Here is an 18,772-nt window from a genome sequence, read left to right as displayed (position 1 = left end):
GACCCTCAGGGACTCCTCAGAGAGCTCTAACTGCCCCTAAAGTTCTACAGGTTGTCCTGGCCAAAGTCTCAAGGGCCCTCGCTCAGTCCCCACCTAAAAGTTTAGCTTATCCATCAGTTATGCAACCATTATTCCTAACCCCTCCTGTGAGCTGAGAGGCCCTAGGATGTTTTCCCAGAGCCTTATGCCTTGAGGAAGAGAGAGCTGTTGTGCTCAGTGTGTCTCAGAAACAGGCTAGTGTGTCATCTGCCCTTGCATGCGCGTAGTTAGTGCAAGGCTCGCTGGTAATTTGTGGAACCTATGGGTGAATTACCAACTGGGCTGAGAAGTATGTGAGGGAGTCCTTGGGAGCAGAAGTGGAGTACCTGGGCAAGCTGACACCTGTCTCCCGAGATCAGCTGGGCCTTGGCCCGGAATTGCTTGATGGAGAACATATCTAGTGAGCCCTCCCATGGCAGAGGGCTGGGCGGGACATTTTTGGACCCAGCAGGCATCTGGAGCCTAGAAGGAGGGACAGGGCAGGGCCAGGCAGAGTTATTCACTAGGGTGTCCCCATCATACCCTTCAGTACCCATTCTCACTGCAGAGATCTGAGCACGGATCCAAGCATGGTCTTGTGCAGGAGGGAACCAGGAAGCTGCAGAAGTTCCATTTCACAGATAGAAAAACAGAGGCTCACAGATATGGGAAAACTTAAGGTCATAAAGGAAGGAGGTTCCTGCAGTGTGCATATGTTATAGCTCCAGCTGGTGGCCTCTCTCACCCATGCTGCTGTCACCTGTCCCTAGCACAGAGCCCTGAAGGTTCCCAGTCCCATACCTGTCCTGTGGTTCCTTGGAAGGTGTCTCCCCAGTCTTGAGCATCTCTGGAGAGTATATAGGAGCTGGACTTGGGGCTTTCTGAATGACATTTTCCTCTTCATTCACAATGGCTCTGGAGAAGCCTGGCAGTTTAGTTGAGGATTTCCAATCTACAAAGAGCAGAAGCAAGGACTGAAATGAGCAGGCAGAGACAGAAGCCAGCGCACAGCCTGATGGCCAAGCCTTGAACCAGCTTCGTTCCAAGGTGATCCGGGGCACAGGCTCGCCCATTCTGCCTCCTTTGAACTGAGCTACCCACCCATGTTGTGACTGATGGCCACACGTGGTTCCAGCCCCCTACTCCTGACGCCCTTCCTGCCTTCCTTGCCACCCTTGCATGTGTGGCAGTTTGAGTCCCAAAAGTGATGCTGGTGCTGGTCTGTGGTGTCCTCCAGGGGGGATGTCAGGGCCTGTGGGCTGTATTCTCGGGGTACCATGGGTTCCTGGAAAGCACGGGGGCAGAGAAGGACAGACAGTAATGTGGCAGGGTAGATCAGGAGTCCTCTATGGGAAGAGGGCTTCAAGAATGTGGTTTAGTTTCTTAAATATGCTTTTTCAATATCCCAAAACCTGGAAATTTGTAAAGAAAACTTGGGAAACAAAAAGATTGAGAAATTATGCCAGGTGGTGGTGATGCACCCACAACTCGGGAGGCAGAGGCAGGTAGATCTTTGTGAGTTCGAAGCCACTGGTCTACAGAACTAATTACTGGACAACTAAGGCTGTTACACAGAGAAACTCTATCTTGAACAAAAAATAAATAAAACTGAAAAATTGTTAATGGAAGAAAAAAAAGTTCAGACAACAGTTGAGACACTGGGTACTCTTTATCATAGTTTTTTTTTTTTTCCTATGCAGACAGTCCAGGGGTCCTTTCTATAATAGCTTCAGTCAAATGGTCTTTGTACCCTCATTTTGCCCACTAATTGCAGTAGAGACATTTCCCTCTTCTCTAGACCCTGTGGGCAGACTATGGGGCAGACTGTCACCTCTGTTGCTAGACGTTTTCCAGTCACCTCTGATGTCACTAGCAGGGAGCCCTGAAGGTATCCTCATGTATGAAGTGTTTTCCTAAATTGTTACAACCTTTCCTTAGGTCAAGTTCTCAGAAGCAGACGGCAGAAGAACAAACCTTTTAATCACCTTTCCCCTCATAATAGAAATCCCTTTCAGTACAGATACAGGCTGCATTCGGAGGGTTTGGAGGGCTCCTCAAAACACTCCTGCCCACTACACTAAGCTGAGTCAATGGTTCGGGTTGCAGAAAGGCATGGAGTGTGTCAGCAATTGCTGTGTTCAGATGAGGTGCTGCTTGTAAAAGGAGCACATGGCAGGTACTCAATGTGGCAAAGACTGCTCTTCTCCTTTGCCATCCCCTCCCTTCCCTTCTCCTGATGCTGTTTGCCATGTTTCCAGTCCCTCTCCAGTGCTGACATTCACCCTCTTGAGGGAATGTTGTGGCTGGAGTGGGCTGGGGAGCAGCTGTGCCCCCCCGAGGGCTCCTCTCTGCACAGGCACTGATTCTTCTTGGCTTGGATATGGAGTCTGGGGTGCGGGGTGAGGCAGGGAGCCTGGAGTTTGTCTTGTCACACCCGCTGTCATTTCCCCCAGAAGGGGTACAACAAATCTGTACCGAGGGAATGCACATAAGCTAAGGGACTTGCTTGCCTTCCACCCATCCGATCAGAAACACACACAACCAGGTGATGACTGACCCATGGAGATCCCAACCAAGCCAGAGCAGCTTTCTGAGAGTGGTGGATGTAGGGCAAGGGGATGGTCCTGCTGACCACAGGACACTAAGATGCCTGTTAACCAAGCAGGGGCAGGACAGCCACTATACTAATCAGGCTCTGGGCAAGATGGAGGCGCCCCAATGCAGGACGGTACAGGATATACCAGGGCATGGAGCTGACCCATCAATGAGAGGCTTAGATATTGGGCCTCCTCCAGGTACAAGGACAAGGCCGGGAGGCCCTCTGGCTGGACTGCCCAGGGTGTGGGGTCATTCCCTGCCTGTGACAACTTCAAGCAAATAAACCCACTAGAAAAGCTGCCTGAAGCCAGAACAGCTAGAGCTGGGGTGACTGAAATGACAAAGCCTTAGTGCCACTCATGTGAATGTTCTAGAGTTGAGCAAGAAGGGAGACCAGCCCTAGGCTGATCACCACCACCTGATCTCATGCCTCAACACAAACAGATGAGATCACAGTTCCTGCTAAAAGTTGAACAGGAGCCTGTAGAGCAGGCAGTGGCCTTGCTCAGGGCCCCACAGGAACGGGGTACCTGTGCCTAGGTCAGGTTGTCCCTTACCATCAGGTCCTCCAGGGTCAGCATCTGGTCCGAGTCCCGTGGGATCTCTACCTCGCCCTTGTGAGTCAGTTTGGAGGTGGGAAGTCTATACAGCTCCTTCTGTTGTTGCTCAATGGTGTCCAGGCCCTGCAGAGACAGGGCACACTCAGGCCATCGAGCACACCCCGCCCCAGGGTCCCTCCCTTGGTGGCTACTCTGCTCACTTAAAAACCCAGCTCCCCCAGCCCCACCCCCAGGTTCCACTCACTGAAGCCCCACTAGGAAGGGCTCCTGGACTTGGCCTTCACCCAGTCAATTATGCCTCTGGCTGCCCCACCCGACTCCGCTCCGGGGAGGCTGTGGTGTCTGTGACAAGTGTACAGGCTGAGTCCCAGATGGGCCATTAATAAAGATTTAAGGATTAGTTTGACTTTGGGCCGCCATTTAGTTGCCCTAAGCCTCAGTTTATCTATTCCCTGGGGATTAAGAACACAGTATTAAACAGCACAAGGAGAAGGCCTAACCTAGCCCAAGATTTCATAGCAACCCCTAGCTAGCTGTCCTTCTCCTGGAAGCCTGTCTCTCCTTTTCGATTGGTGCAAGAAGATAGGGGCCCTGCACCCCCACACCCAGGCAAGTGGGCTCCATGAAGAGGGCATGAATACTGGGCCTTGTACTCAAAAAGGCCCATACTTGGTTCAGGTTCTGTGTTCATTACCTTGAAATTCTTCACATGTGGGCATGCATGTTAGTGGGTGGCTGGATGTATGTGCACATGTGTACAAGTGTTCATGGAAGCCAGAGGTTAATCTTTGATGCCCTTTCTTCTTCAGGAGCTATCCACTTTACTCTTTGAGATAACATCTCTCACTAGTCCAGGCTTGCCAGCAAGCCCCAGGGGTCTGCCCACCTCCACCTCCACAGCCAGCACTAGGGATACATGCTAGACTTTTACATGGATGCTGGAGCTTGAACTTGAGGCTTCATGTGTGTGCAGCAAGCTCCCTACTGGCTGAGCTCCCTTCCCAGCTCCCCCCCCCCCATCCTCAGGAATTCCTAATGGCTTTGCACAGCGGCTGTACCAGCCTCCAAACTACACCGCTGGACACCTCGGGTGCTGGACAGAAACTTAGCTGAGAAAATGGAGTCACTGGCTGGATTGCGCTATTAGCTCTCCTGGAAGAGTGCTTACTACCCTCTCCTCATTCTGGACCGACTGTCCACCAGGCATTAGGCCAGCTCCCAGAAGCCAGCTCCATGCCACCCCTGCAGGGCAGGGTCCATGAGCAGGGCAGGGTACCGGAGGGTGGGGGAGCTGTGGGACTCCCCCTCCCCCAGCCTGAGGTCGGGATAGGAAGAACACTGGTGACTTCCTAACGGGATCCGCCCACTCACACACAGCCCAACTCCAGAGAAAGAGGGGTGTGGCCTCTCTTCCTACCTTTGTCCTGGGTGACTCCCCCTCTGGCCTGCTTTCTGTTTTCTCCAGCTCCTTCTCAGTCCTGACTGTCCATCTGTCCTGCTTCCTCTGCTCCCATCTTTCACTGCAGGGCCATGCCCTACCCACGCCCTCCTACCTCTTATGACTTCTCTATGCAGCTCACCCTTTTTTTTTTTTTTTTTCAAGACAGAGGTCTCACTTTGTAGACCAGCCTGGCCTCAACCTCACAGAGATCCTCCTGCCTCTGCCTCCCTGAGTGCTGGGATTAAAGGCGTGTGCCACCGCGGCCCAGCACAGCTCACCCTTCTTTCCTCCTGGTCCCGCCAGCGGGACAGCTCCTTAGGGGCCAGCTGGATTGAGCTCATCTGCACCAGGTCCTGAGGGCTGACGTCACAGTGAGCCACTTTGAGAAACAGGTCCTGTGGGGAAAGAGAATGCACCATTTCACCCAGAGAGCACCCACTGCAACCTGCTGTCTTCTCCTGGTGACCTATGGGAGGGCTTGGCAGGCTGAGCATGCCCAGCTCACGGAGTTTCGGGGATCTTTCAGGTTGAAGAGCAGGCTGCGGTATTTAGTCTTGTAGCGGGTGTTGGTGTCCTGGGTCAGGTGGAAAAGGGCCGCTTCGATGTCCTCTGCAATGCTGGCTACCTCTTCCTCCCTCAGCAGCAGGTCCGGAAGCTCCTGGACACTATGGGGATAAGCAAGCCCTGAGCAGGGAAGCTGTCCACTCACTTAATCCCAGGAAGAAATGCAGGGGCAAGGGACCTTCGTTCTACTGTGAATGTCTCCCCATGGACCTGGTGACTAGTACCCCAGCTCTGTGCAGAAACTGTGTATCTTCCAATTACACAGGGAGAGTTAGGAGTTCAGGGCTCACCCTAAGGCTGCACCACGGACCAGTGGCAATACAAGTGTCAGGCCAGGCTCTGGGTCTGGCTAGAGGAGCTGGGTCTTTGTGGAAAGGATCAAGCCTGAGGTTGGGAGTTAAGGAATCAAACAGAGCAAAGAACCAGGCTTGGGTGGGGGCGGTGAAATGTCAACCAAGGGAAGGGCAGACATAATCCTAATCTACTAGTGACTTGCTGTGTGGCCTTTGCCAACTCCTGACTTTTCTGAGCTTGATCTCACCATCTGTAAGTGAGAACCTTGGGCTCAGCCCAGACCCTCACTGCAACTGAAACCATATATTACACACAGCCAGGTTTGACCTCACTGTACCAAATGTGTTCACACACACACACACACACACACACACCCTGGTCCAGAGCTACACGGGATAGCTGTCAGCACATCTGGGAGGTAGGGAACAAAACCTTACCGAGTCCATAGCACCTCCTGCATAGTTCGGACCACAGTGGATCGCACTCCAACATCCAGAGACATAGTGTCTTGCTCACCTAGGGTAGGGGGACTGTGTCATGCCATCCCAGGGGACTTTAAGGAGCATGAGGAGAGGCAGATTGGATCCCCTCAAAGACTTAGGACTCCAGGTCCTTTAGAGGAGAACTTTGGGCTGGTGGTGACTGAAGAAAAGGATCCTATCCACCCCCTCTTCCCCCCAGGCTCTGTGGACCATCACCTGGGCCCTCAGTCCTCTGCTGAAGAGGCTCCTCATTCTCAGTTTCCATGAGGTCACACTGTGGAGAGAGATGAGCATGGCAGAGAGGCCCACTCCATCCAAAACTGCCTTGTGCCAGGAGGGGCTCCCTTTACCCATGGCTATTCAGCCTCTGTGGAGAAATTCCTAAGGAGTGAAGGAGGCTCCTAAGAGCGCTCCATGGTCCCATATCCAATAGGTGCCTGGGAACCCTGGTGCAGCAGGACATGTGGGTCAGCCAAGATCACAGCAGAACCTTTCCAAACACAGCGGAGGCCCAGCGCCCCGACACCCCCAAACTCCCACAACTAGTAAGAAGAGCATCCAAAGAGACCAGGCCAGCAGTGAAGTGGAGCTAACCTACCCACAAACACCAGCAGGTCACCCCATCCTGCACCTCAGTGACATCATGTAGGAGGTACCCATGGAGTCAATATTAATCACTAGCCCCTAGGCACGGAAGCCAGCTGTGTACCTGGCGACTGGCAGAGGGAGAAGTCATGGGCCGTCTCTGCCTCCTGGCTGAACTGGTCTTCATCAAGTCCTCCAGAGTTTCAAGCTGTCCTCCCGGCTGGCTGTTGCTGAAGGCTCCCAGGAGCTGGAGCACTGGTCCAGAGCAGACCTGCAAGGATAGAGCATGTCAATTAGTAACCGCCTTTGCTTCAACTATATAATGTCTCCAGCCTCCACCAGCCAGTGACCTCCATAAAAACAGGGTCAGTACTATACCCCCAGTGTCCACAAAGACCTGACACATAGTAGGGTTCACTAAGCAACTACTGCCTGGCCAGCCTCTGTCCCGTGAAACAAAGCCACCTGTCTCTGTACTCCCCTCTTTACTTCCCCTGTGACCTCCCAGGCTCCACACTAAGACCCTGGTCCCCTGCTCCTGCCCTCCATTAGGAAGGACACACCTGCCCTGACTCCACTTCCCTCCTCCTCACGCCTCTTTCAGGGACTATCTGTGAAGCCAAAGCAACCACCACAATGGACTGTCCCTGAGAGAATTTCCTTCATGGCTATTTAAAAGTGATGCGTAGTTTCAACATGTCTGACCTATTGCTCCCTTTTTACCACCACTGACAGGAAACTCAGTCTTTCTTTGGAGCTTAGAAGGTGTCCCTTTTCAGGACTGGTAGGGGAGGGGTGAGGGCGTTGTTGTACACGATATCCTTGTCTTGTTTCCTTTGGACTTTTCTCTCTCTTCATAAAGTGCATTTTACATCTTTTCAGTGTGTTACCAATCACAGGAACTGTGTTGTGTGTGCATGCGTGCGTGTGTGTTGGGCTGAACTGTTTGAGAGAAACCGAAGTCTAAGCTTCAGCATCCCTCAGGTAAGTGGGGGGGCAGCCCACCCACATCCCAGAATAGAGGAGGATGAAGGCCAGTGATGAAGAAAGAACACCTACGTAGTACACGAGCTTCACTCCACAGGGCACTCTCCCCTCCTCCTTGGAGAAAAAATAAAGAGGGCACAGAGATTAGCATCCAGAGGGCCCAGTAACCCACCCCACCTGCAGAGAATTCACAAGAATGGTGTGCTAGCTAGGCTGGCGTTTGTAACAAAGACCACTAATCGGGGCATTGATAACACATTATGACACACCCAGACTACAAATTCTATGTGATTATTAAGCAGGGGAGGGAGTTATTTAAAAATTACTTGCTCCTGGGGTCCTGGAGGATGACACCCTGCTTGAACAAACTGCTAGAAGATGAGGAGGTCTACACTATGTTACCACTTGACAGACAAGGGAACTGGGGTTGTGATCGGCAACCGGCTGTAAAAAGTCCTATGATACTGAGCTGTGCAGTTAATGTTGGAACTTAATTCTCCCTGATTCCACAACCCCAGCCCTGCACTGTGCTGCTATGTGGAGCTGTGGAAAGATCCATGGGAGGACGTCGTGATGTGTTATTGGGAGAAAAGGGGGAAAAATAGGTTAGAAAACAGTGTCTGTTGCATAAGCCCATTTATGTAAATATATATTTATAGATGCAAAATAGATGTTATCTCTAGGGAATGAATTCCAGAGAGACTTTTCACTTTCTACATGTGTACACTTGGGAATTGATGTTATTCAAAATGAGCATGTATTTCTTTCATAACCAGAAACATTTTTATTAAAAAGCAAGTGCAGAACAATATATGTAGCATGCTACCATTTGTGTTATAGAGACAATGAATTTTTAAATGTGTATTTGCTTGACTACACATAAAATATATCTGGGAATCTCTGCAAATCCTAATAGTCCTAGCTGGAGATGGGAAAGGCACTGGGTGCTGGGAGAGATGCTCTGCCCTTGGTTTCCTTTTCAAACCATGGGATGAATTAGCCTTAAAAAAAAAAAAAAGTAATTGAGAATGAGGGAGAAAAAAAGGGAGACGGGACATGGGGTTGGGGAAGCCGGAGAGGTGCTAGTCCAGGATTTCCGCCACACTGACAGCCTTTGGCTGGCTCTGGACTCAGGGGTCCTTCCATGAGGCTCAGTCTTTGACACAGCAGCCAGAACACAGAACAGGACGAACGTGTAACACAGTCAAAGGGAGAGAAGAGTGGAAGGGAAAAGATGAAGACAATCACCGTTAGTTGGAGCCCAGCACAATTTCTGGAAATGAAAACATAATTAAAATAAAAAACTCAGTGTATAGGTTTAATAGCCATATTAGACACAGCTGAAGCCAATTAATGAGCTGGGAGATAGATTTCAAGAAATTACTGAGAATAGTCATAGCACAGAGACTGCGGAGCAAAGTCAAGAAGATGCGAAGGATAGGAGCGAACGGGACTAATTAATCCAGCTAATTGGAAGAGAGGAAAGGAAATTTGGTGGAAGCAACACTTGAAGAGTACACAGCTAAGAATTTTCCCAGAACTGATAAAAGATAGCAATTCACAGTTTTAAAAAGTTCTGGAGTTCAAACAGGAAAATTAAAGGCATCTCACACCTACCCCATCAGTCCCCAGTAATAAGGGAATTCAAAAGCATGAAGACAGGGGCCAGGGAGGTGGTTCCAGAGCTTTTCCAGAGGACCCATGTCTAATGGCTCCCAACTCCAGCTCCACAGACAGTCAATGCCCTCTCCTGACCTCCAAATGTTCTCAAGCATAAATGCACACACACACACACAGACACACACACACACACACACACACACACACACTTTAAAGGGGGAGGGGAGTGTGCTAGTCAGATGGCTCAGGGGTTAAGAGTACTTAGTGCTCTTGCAGAGACTTGGGTTCAGTTCCCAGTACCCACATTAAGCAACTTGCCAACCACCTGTAACTCCAATTCCAGGGGACCTGACACCCTTTCTGGCTCCACAGTTAGTAGACACATACAGTGCACATACAGACACATAAGTCTTTTTTAAAAATTAAACACATAATTTTAAAAATCAAAAAGAAAAAATAATGGCAAGAACATTAAAAAGGTCCGCTACTGCAGAGAATGGTGTGGGTGCCCTGCACCCCCTCCTCCATCCTCAGGTGGGCACTGATACAGTTATCAACACGTCGGACACAAGAGGAAACTGAGGCACAAAAGGCAATTAGCTAGCAAACCAAAGATCTGACATTTAAACCTTAAACACGGCCAGTCTGATGCTAGAAGTCACTACCTTCACCCACTGTGCTACGACATTCACTAAATGACACTGTGCCTATGAAGGGAACAGGCAGTTAGCCAAACAGCTGGCTCCCCAGTGTCAATAAGGAGAAGGGGAAGACAGCATGATATTATTTTCAAATAACGCAATCATCCATAGTCCACTGTAGACCAAGGCAAATCCTTTTTGAGCATAAAATGAGAAGAGGCACCATAGAGAAAAACAGAAGTTGCTTTTCTGGATAATTGTATGTTACTCAGAAAATGAAATGTGCTTAAGGCAAAATGAACCAAAAAGACCAAAACTTTTTAAATGCTAAAGGCTGGACCTGAGTTGGAAGGAAAGACAAATTATCCCACATAGGAAAGACAAGCTGCAGTGAGAAACTTTGAGCCAAGAAAAAGAAAAGTATTGTGTTGAACCTAAACATTGTCTAGAATTACAATGATGGTGTGTAATTTTGGGGATTAAAAGCGTAAGAAAGGACCAATTTACCGGATAACAATAGCACACAAACTGGGAAGGTGCGTGTTTGGAATTAAAGCATCCCCAGGCCTTCCTACCATTCATGGGAAGATGTATCCTTTGGTAAGTAAATTCTTAGTGTTGAGATTCCCAAGAGGGCCACTGAAAAGGTACAAGCAGGGCACAGTAAGATGGGCAGAACTGTAGTGAGGTAGTCCTTCTGTAGCACTGACCACGCCCATTTGGGGGTGGAGCGATGGGCGGAGGTGACCTGAGGAAGGAGGTCGGAGGGGGCCAGGAAGGCGCTCTCTCTTGCTGGCGTGACTCGGACAGGAGAGGATCGGGTTGAATTTCCTGGTGTTCATCTGTCTAGGTTGTAAGTTATTTCTCCCTGAATAAACATCTATTCGGCCTATTTGTTTATCCTGATCCTTATTTACCGCAATACAGAACAGATGCAGATAAACCAGCAGTTGCAAGAAGGCACTCAGGTATGGTAGCAAATGCCTGCCATCTCAGACGCTGAGGCAAGAGGACCATAAGATAGAGGCCAGATTAGGCTATATAAAATCATGTCTCAAATGAAAAAAAGTAATACAAGCCCAGCTGTGGTGACACACTCCTTTAGTCCCAGCACTCGGGAAGCAGAGGCAGGCGGATTTCTATGAGTTCGAGAAAGACCAGCTTGATCTACAAGAGCTAGTTCCAGGACAGGCTCCAAAGCCACAGAGAAACCCTGTCTTGGAAAACAAACAAACAAACAAAGTAATACAAAGGTGAATTAATATTTCAGATAGTTACAAAAATTATCAAATTTTTATTTTAGTTATTTATTCACTTATTAGAAAAGATATTTATTTGCTCCATTGCAAGGAGTGCAGCAGGTAGGGCAGAAGAAAGAACATCCAGCCCTATGATGGTGGTGCATGCTTTTAATCCCAGCACTGGGGAGGCAGGCAGATCTCTGCAAGTTCGAACCCAACCTGGTCTACAGAGTGAGTTCAGGACAGCCCAGGAAAGAAACACTGTCTCAAAAAGTGAAAGAAAGAGAGAGAGGGAGAGAGAGGGAGAGAGGAAGGAAGGAAGGAAGGAGGAAAGTCAGTCTAGTTATGAAGTAAAAGTGCTATTTCTAAAATATAATGATGAAAAAAAAAGCTGAGACAAAAATGGGATAACATGCGAGCAGGCATATGCAAGGCACAGAATACTGGAGCAATATTAACAGCCAATGAGAGACTTCAGAGCCAGAATAACATAAACCAACATCTTCATAACTCATGGATAAGCACAGAACTACAGCTTGAAACTTAAAAGCATCAAATAACATAATCTCAGAGGCTAGGAAGCGAAGGCTGACAGAACCACAGGGAAAAGACAAATTCCCCAAGATAACAAACACGTATTGCTGAACCAAGCTGACCAAAAAAAAAAAAAAAACTACCGACTGCTTTAACCTACATAGATAATATTGCCCCTAACAACTACAGGGCATGAGGGCACGCACTCTTCAAATATAATATACATGTAACATACTGAATATACTGTACAGCTGGGCCAAAAACCAAAGTGTAGCAAATTTAAAAACACTGGTATTGTTTATTTAATGAATGTTTGCCTGCATTACAATGAATCATGTGTGTGCCTACTGCTTCAGATGGTCAGAAGATGGCACTGGATCTCCTGGAACTGGAGTTAACAGGTAGCTGTAAACCCCGACTCGGGTGCTAGGAACCAACCTTGGATCCTCTATAAGAGCAGCTAGTACTCTTAACACTAAACTATCCTCGGTGGTTTGAATGAGAATGACCCCACAGGGCCATGTGTTTGAATGCCTGGTCGCTAATTGGTTTGGGAAGGATTAGAAGGTGTGGCCTCGTTGGAGGAGGGGGGGACAGCTTTGAGGTTTCAAAAGACTGGGATTCTGTGTGTCTCTGCCTCCTGGTTGCAGACCAAGCCGTGAACTCTCAACTGTTCTTTTGTTTTATTTTTTGAGGCAGGGGTTCTCTGTGTAACAGCTCTGGCTGTCCTGGAACTCACTCTGTAGACCAAGCTGGCTTTGAACTCAGAGATACTCCTGCCATTGCCTCCCAGGAATTGGGATTAAAGGGGTATGCCGCCACCTGGCCCCATCATAGAATCTGAAGTCTCTGAAATCATTAACCAAACATAACACTTTATTTTATAAATTGCCTTGACCATATTGTTTTCTCATAGCAACGGAAAAGTAATTAAGGGCTGGAGAAGGCTTGGTACTTAAGAGCATCTTCAGCTCTTGCAGAGGTCCCAGCACCCACACGACGCCTCACAACTGTCTATAACACTTATTCTAATGTTTCACGCCCTCTTCTAGCCTCTGAAGGCACTGCACACAGATGGTCGCCTACAAATAACACAGGCAAAACATACACACAAAACAGACATACATTTTAAAAAAAGAAGATGAGGGAAAGGGAGAATACGGGAGAACTGGGACTTGACTTCAAATGACACAAAGGCAATTTTAATAAAGTTATAAAATATTGAGGCTGATGTTTAAAAGCTAAAATCTGTGGGTACTGCAAAAGTCATATTTAAAAAGGTTCATTTAGAGCTTTAAGTGACTATTGGGAAAAACGGAAATTGTGAAGTGCCATTTTAAGGTGCTATGAAATAATACGGTACTAAGGAAAGACAACATTGGAAACACAGAACAGACCAACAAAAACAAACATGGACGCTGAAGAAAACAGTTCCCTGGCCAGGATGGTTACAGAAGAGGGCGAACACAGCTGGACAGAGCTGGAATGAGTAATTATGAACACACAGCAATTAAAAGGCAGGATGCCACTGTGAAATACTCATGTCAATATGCCAATGAATCTGTAAACGCAGATAACATGGACACAGAGCTAGAAAAATATAACTCAACAAAAGTGGCTCAGAGCACAATCAATACACTGGAGACACTCGAGAGACTGACTCACTCTTCCTAAAGCACTGGATGGTGGTAAGCAATGTTAGGTACTGTTAAAATCTGTCTGAGTTAGGGACGAGTTGGGGGAGTTAATTCTATTACATCTGTTTATTAAGGGGGGCAGGCTGTGGAGGTGATGGCAACTTGAGTGTGTTATCCCCTTCTACCATCTGGATGTTGGGGATCAAACTGAGGTCCCTCAGGCTTGGTGGCAAGCACCTTGACTAACTAAGCCATCTCACTGGCCCCATCTCTTACAAGTTTGTACTAAGTTCCTTTTCTGAAGTTCATTTTTCTATTATCAAGAGGCTGGAGATGAGGTGACCTGATGTCCTAGTTAACAGCCGCTGGACTCTTGCTTGCTGCCTTGAGCAAACAGATGTCAGTACTAGAAGACTCCACGAATATCTTTTTTTTAAACAGGATGGATGCGGGGGGGGGGGGGGAGACACGACACTCAGCACTCAGGAGGCAGAGGCAGGCAGATCTCTGGGAATTTGAGGACACCCTGGTCTAAAGAGTAAGTTCCTGGACAGCCAAGGTTACACAGACAAACTCTGTCTCGAAAAGTCAAAAACAAACAAAACCCTACAGGATGGTCTGGAGAGAGATCAAAGACAAGAGCACCAAATGCTCTTCCAGAGGACATGGGGGTTTGATTTCAAGCACCCACATGGTGGCTTGTGACCACCTGTAACTTCAGTTCCAGGGATCTCATGTTCTCGTCCAGCCTCTATGAGCATCATGCATGCACATGGTGCACATACATATATGCAAGAAAGTGCCACACACATAATCTTTAAAACAAACAAACCACACAGGCTATAGCAGATCACTGCTTAGGCCTTGAAAACACAGCCTCTATCAGATGCTAGCACACACCCCAGTGAGCTCTAGACTACCCTGCAACTATTTCCAGAAGGGAGCAATCTTCCCAGGGTGTTATCAGAAAGAGGGTTGTGACTGGTGCTAAGAAAGGCTGGGATTGGCCCAAATAAATGGCTATGATTGGTCCAAAACAAACATCTGCGATTGGCTCTCCTAAAAGTTGTAATGATTGTGATTGGTGTTAAGAGCCTCAACTATGAGCATCCCCCAAAAATAATTGCTTGTGACTGGTCCAAAACGAACAGCTGTGATTATTTCAAATACCCTCTCTCAGGCTATAGATTCTAGATTCACAGCCCTCAGAGAAATGGCTGGGAGACACTACCCTGTGCTGCCTCTCTGATGCTGTAACGTTAGACATAATAAAGGCATCTCTTAGATGATCTTTTCGTGTCTACCTTCAGGTGATGGGAGATGTCATTCTGTAAATATGTTTCTCGTATTGGTTAATGAATTAAAATACTGTTGGCCAATAGGAAAGCAAGATAGGCGGGACTAGGAGACAAGGAGGATTCGAGGAAGTAGCAGGGAGGAGTCAGCATGTAGAGAGTGGAGACAACAGAGGTCCGGACCCTCTCTCTGGTAAGATGAGACTATGTGGAAATACTTAGATTAATAGAAATGGGTTAATAATTAAGACAGAGCTAGCTGATATGAAACTAGTACCTGGCCATCAGCATTTATATCTAATACAGTGTCTCTGTGTATTATTTGGAGCTGGCGTGGTGGTGGGACCAGGCGGCTGGCAGGAAAAACTACTCATAACATTCAGGAGCATGGGCCACGCTGAGAACACAATGGAAGCTCCAGTAGCAACAGCAGCAGTCAGCATGCCAGGCTGCCTGAACTACAGCAGCAGCCTGAACAATTCAAGACCAAACTAGTCCTGAAAAAACAGGACAATGGAGGCAGAGACACAAAAGAGGGTTGAGAGCAAAGGCTGAAGGAGGATAAAAGACTAAAAAGGCCCTGAGAAGACTAGCTACAGGCCCTGGTTGCCAGAAGAATTCCATGAAGCTGTCAAACCAAGCCTTAGGACCTCGGGCTTCAGGCCCAAGGCTGGGAGCTCTAACACTGGATGCTGGTAGTGTTGATGTCTAAGGGATCCTGCCTTCCTAGGGTTACAGAAGGGCCATGTGTATGTATGCATGACTAATAAAAACCCAGAGCCAGACATCAGGGTTAAAGCTGAAGATCAGAGAAGCAAAGCGGCCAGCCACTAGAGAGTTCTCACCTCTACCAATGGTCAGACCAAAGGGGGTTCCTATCCTCAGACTGCATCTCCAAACTGCACTGCTCCTCAATGCACTCAGCTCCTGTCTCCTCCTGCCTTATATTCCTCTCTAGTGCTGGGATTAAAGGTGTGGGGTCCCAAGTGCTGAGAGCACCTTTGTGTGAGTTCTATTTCTCTTTTAGACTCGATCAATTTCTTGTAGCTCAGCATGGCCTTGAACTAACAGAGATCCATCTGCCTTTGTCTCCTGAATGCTGGGATTAAAGGTGTATACCGCCACTGCCTGGCCTCCATGGCTGTGGTTAGCTCTGCACTCTGATCTTCAGGCAAGCTTTATTTGTTAGATCATAAACAAACTATCACCACAGCTGTAAACCTGGCTGCTGCCAAAGGCTGAGGAATCTCAACACTTAGGCCTGTCTAGGAATTGCAAAAGAATTCCAACATCTTCGGCCCACCATCCAGGATCCATTGCCTTATAGGATGAAAGAGTTCAATACCTGAGGCCTTCAGGAGAACCCCAAGGCAGAAGGTGCCACCTGCTGTGGCTCCAGGGACCAGCACCTGTCCCACCATTTTTTCCCAGTTTTTCAAGAGACCTTCCATTTCTAGGAAAAAAAAAAAAAAAAAAAAAAAACAGCCAGGGAGCTGACTGGGAACACAACTACAACCACAGGACACGTTGGATCTACAGGGAGGAAGCACTTCTCCTGAAGAAAATGCCATTATCAGGGTTGGCTTTTGGTTATTTTTAATATTTTTATTTAAATTTATTTTATTGGTAAGAAGATGTTGAATCCCCTGGAACTGGAGTACAGACAGTTGTGAGTTGCCCTGTGGGTGTTGGGAACTGAATCCAGGTCCTCTGCAAGAGCAGCCAGTGCTCTTAACTCCTGAGCCATCTCTCCAGCTTGTTTGTTTTAAACCAATGCTCTGTTCCCACAGTGTTCAAAAACCGAATGATTCCAACCTCATAGATATGATTCCAGAAGACCACACAATCCACAGATCAGTCATTTCAGGACAGTTAACTCATCAACTGAAGTACAAAAAATTACAAGCAAATTATTAATAAGAACTCAGAAAATAGGAAACACACACACACAAATACCCACCAGGACATTATCAAGCTGTGTTTGTTTCAGTAAGGCAAGATAAGGCTTAACATTTAAAAACTCATTAACTCTCCTACATTAATAAATTAGGGGTAAAAGTCATATGATTATCTCCCCAAATGCACTGTGAATCCAGAATAATTAGCAATCCGGGAGCAGAAGAAAGCTTCCCCAGCCAGCCTGCCAAAGAGCATCAGTAGGGAACCATGAACAATTTCATTAAGACTCAGAACAAACCGAAGTCCCTGCAACCAGCTTTACCCAGGGTTATATTAGTGTAGCAGGTGAGGAAGGGGAAAGGATGGTACAAAGGGGACACCACTGCCACCTGTCCACACGGAACCATCTCTATAGAACACAGAAACAGCCAAACAGATAAACTATATGAATTAGTAAGAGTTCAGCAAGATTCCTACATACAAAATCAATACACAAAAAATCAATCGTGTGTGCGGATATTTTTATGCTAGCTATAGCCACACACTGCAATTTTTAAAGTTACAAACATAAGAAAAGCATCAGAAGTCTAAAGGAGTACAAGCAGATACTGTGGGCCCCTCTGATGGAAAGCGCACACCATCACCTGGGAAGTGACACAAGCCCCGGATGGCATCTAATTATACCTGAACTTCTGATTCAGACACCATTGTGTGAGAACTACCAGAATGGAAGAGAGGGAGTTAGTTAGTCACTGCAGCAGGACTGAACTGAAACACTGGGACAATGTGCAGAGCACATTTCTGAGAGGCCTGTGAGGGGTCTCCTGGAGAAGATGATCTAATGTGGGAGGACCAACCTAAATGTGAGCAGCAGCAATCTCATTGGCTGAGAGCCTAGATGGAACAAAAGAGTAAGGAAGTCTGCAGCAAGGGTGATCCTGCCACATCCTGGAGGGACCCACCTTGATCCTCCCTGACCTCCCAGCCATGGTGGACGGAAACCTCTGAAATCACATGCCAAAATAAATCCTCCCTCCGGTGGTTCTTCTCCAATATTTTTCACAGCTATAGAAAAACACACGCAAGCACCATGCTTAACTATGGAACAGGAATGCAATAAATTATAGAATAAACAACCTCATTTCTTCAGCTTGCTAGGGGAAAAAAAAAAAAAAAAGAACAAGAGACAGGGAGAGCCTGTGGATTAAAGGAAACTTGAAAGACTTATCAACCACTTAAAATGTGCAGACTTCGTTTGGATCCAACATTAAAAGGCAAACTACAAAAATAAAGCAGGAGCCAGGCTTGGTGGTGATGCACACCTTTATCTTAGCACTTAGGAGGCAAAGTCGGGTGGAGTATGAGTTTGAGGCCTGCCTGGTCCACACAGGGAGACCCTATCTCAAAAATTATGTAAGATTTAGGAGCTGGGGATGTAGCTCAGTGGGTAGAACACTCACCTAGCATGCACAAAGCCCTGGGTTCAATCCTCAGCACCACATAAGCTGGGTACAGGGATGCACACACAGAATCATAGCAGGAGGGAGGACGAGGACCCAAGTTCAAGGTCAGACTGGGGATGTAGCCCAGCTGAAAGGTGCTTGCCTAGCACTCATCAAGCCCTGGGTTCAATCCGAAGCACCACAGAAACCAGGCCCAGTGGTGCACTCCTGTAATCCCCACATGTACCCCACATGTAGGAGCTTCAAGAGTTCAATGTCATCCTCACCAGTCTGGACTACAGAAGACCCTTGTCTCAAAATGTCCCACCTCATTGGCTCAATAACAAGTTCAAGGCCAACCTGGGATACATAAAACCTTGTCTGAAATTAACAGTAATTAATTAATTAATTGAATAGAATAAGTGACCATCTACTGGAAGTCTGGTACTGAATGAGTATTCGGTAGTTAATAGTATTACAGAATTGTTGCCAGCTTAAAGGTAAAGTGACATTTGGTAGCTATAGTTGGGTGAGAGCACAAAGGAGTCAGAAATCATTTTCTGTCAAGGGCTACAGAGAAAATATGACCATTGACAAGTATTGAGTCCCCTTGACCAAAGTCCATCCAGATCCCTTCGAGCGCTCTTCTAAACGAGGTCTCAAAGGTATGTCTATAAGGACTTAAAAGCTCAAGACTACAGCCGTAAGATGGCTCTAGACATAAGTCCCCTGCCTGAGGAAACCCATAAGGGACCCTCAAGTTCACTGCTTGTCCCTGCTAACATCTGAAGGGCCCGGCTCCTACACTTGATATCTGTCGTCTAGAAGAAAAATTACTCTGCTGACATTTATACCAAAAAACACTTTGGGATTTTCACTCTCCTGTCTAAGTCCCTGCCTGTCCAGTCTCTGTTTCTCATTCTTTAAAATGCAC

The 18,772-nt window shown here is 47.5% G+C and overlaps 1 protein-coding gene across 1 annotated transcript in view; it reads right to left on the bottom strand.

The window, feature by feature from the left end:
• The window catches only part of Spocd1 (SPOC domain containing 1), a 29,814-nt gene that overhangs the window by 2,246 nt on the left and 8,796 nt on the right, over positions 1 to 18,772 (bottom strand). The window contains exons 2-10 of the mRNA XM_051188351.1: positions 6,667 to 6,813; positions 6,174 to 6,231; positions 5,913 to 5,991; positions 5,123 to 5,282; positions 4,896 to 5,012; positions 3,174 to 3,299; positions 1,192 to 1,303; positions 820 to 970; positions 366 to 501 (exon numbers count right to left, since the gene is read on the bottom strand). Coding sequence (XP_051044308.1) covers positions 366 to 501; positions 820 to 970; positions 1,192 to 1,303; positions 3,174 to 3,299; positions 4,896 to 5,012; positions 5,123 to 5,282; positions 5,913 to 5,991; positions 6,174 to 6,231; positions 6,667 to 6,813 — 1,086 coding nt within the window. The remainder of the gene's footprint in view (positions 1 to 365; positions 502 to 819; positions 971 to 1,191; positions 1,304 to 3,173; positions 3,300 to 4,895; positions 5,013 to 5,122; positions 5,283 to 5,912; positions 5,992 to 6,173; positions 6,232 to 6,666; positions 6,814 to 18,772) is intronic.

The sequence above is a fragment of the Phodopus roborovskii genome, unplaced genomic scaffold (assembly GCF_943737965.1).
Source record: "Phodopus roborovskii unplaced genomic scaffold, PHOROB, whole genome shotgun sequence".
NCBI classification, from domain to species: Eukaryota; Metazoa; Chordata; class Mammalia; order Rodentia; family Cricetidae; genus Phodopus; species Phodopus roborovskii.
This window is presented reverse-complemented; position numbering and strand designations above follow the sequence as displayed.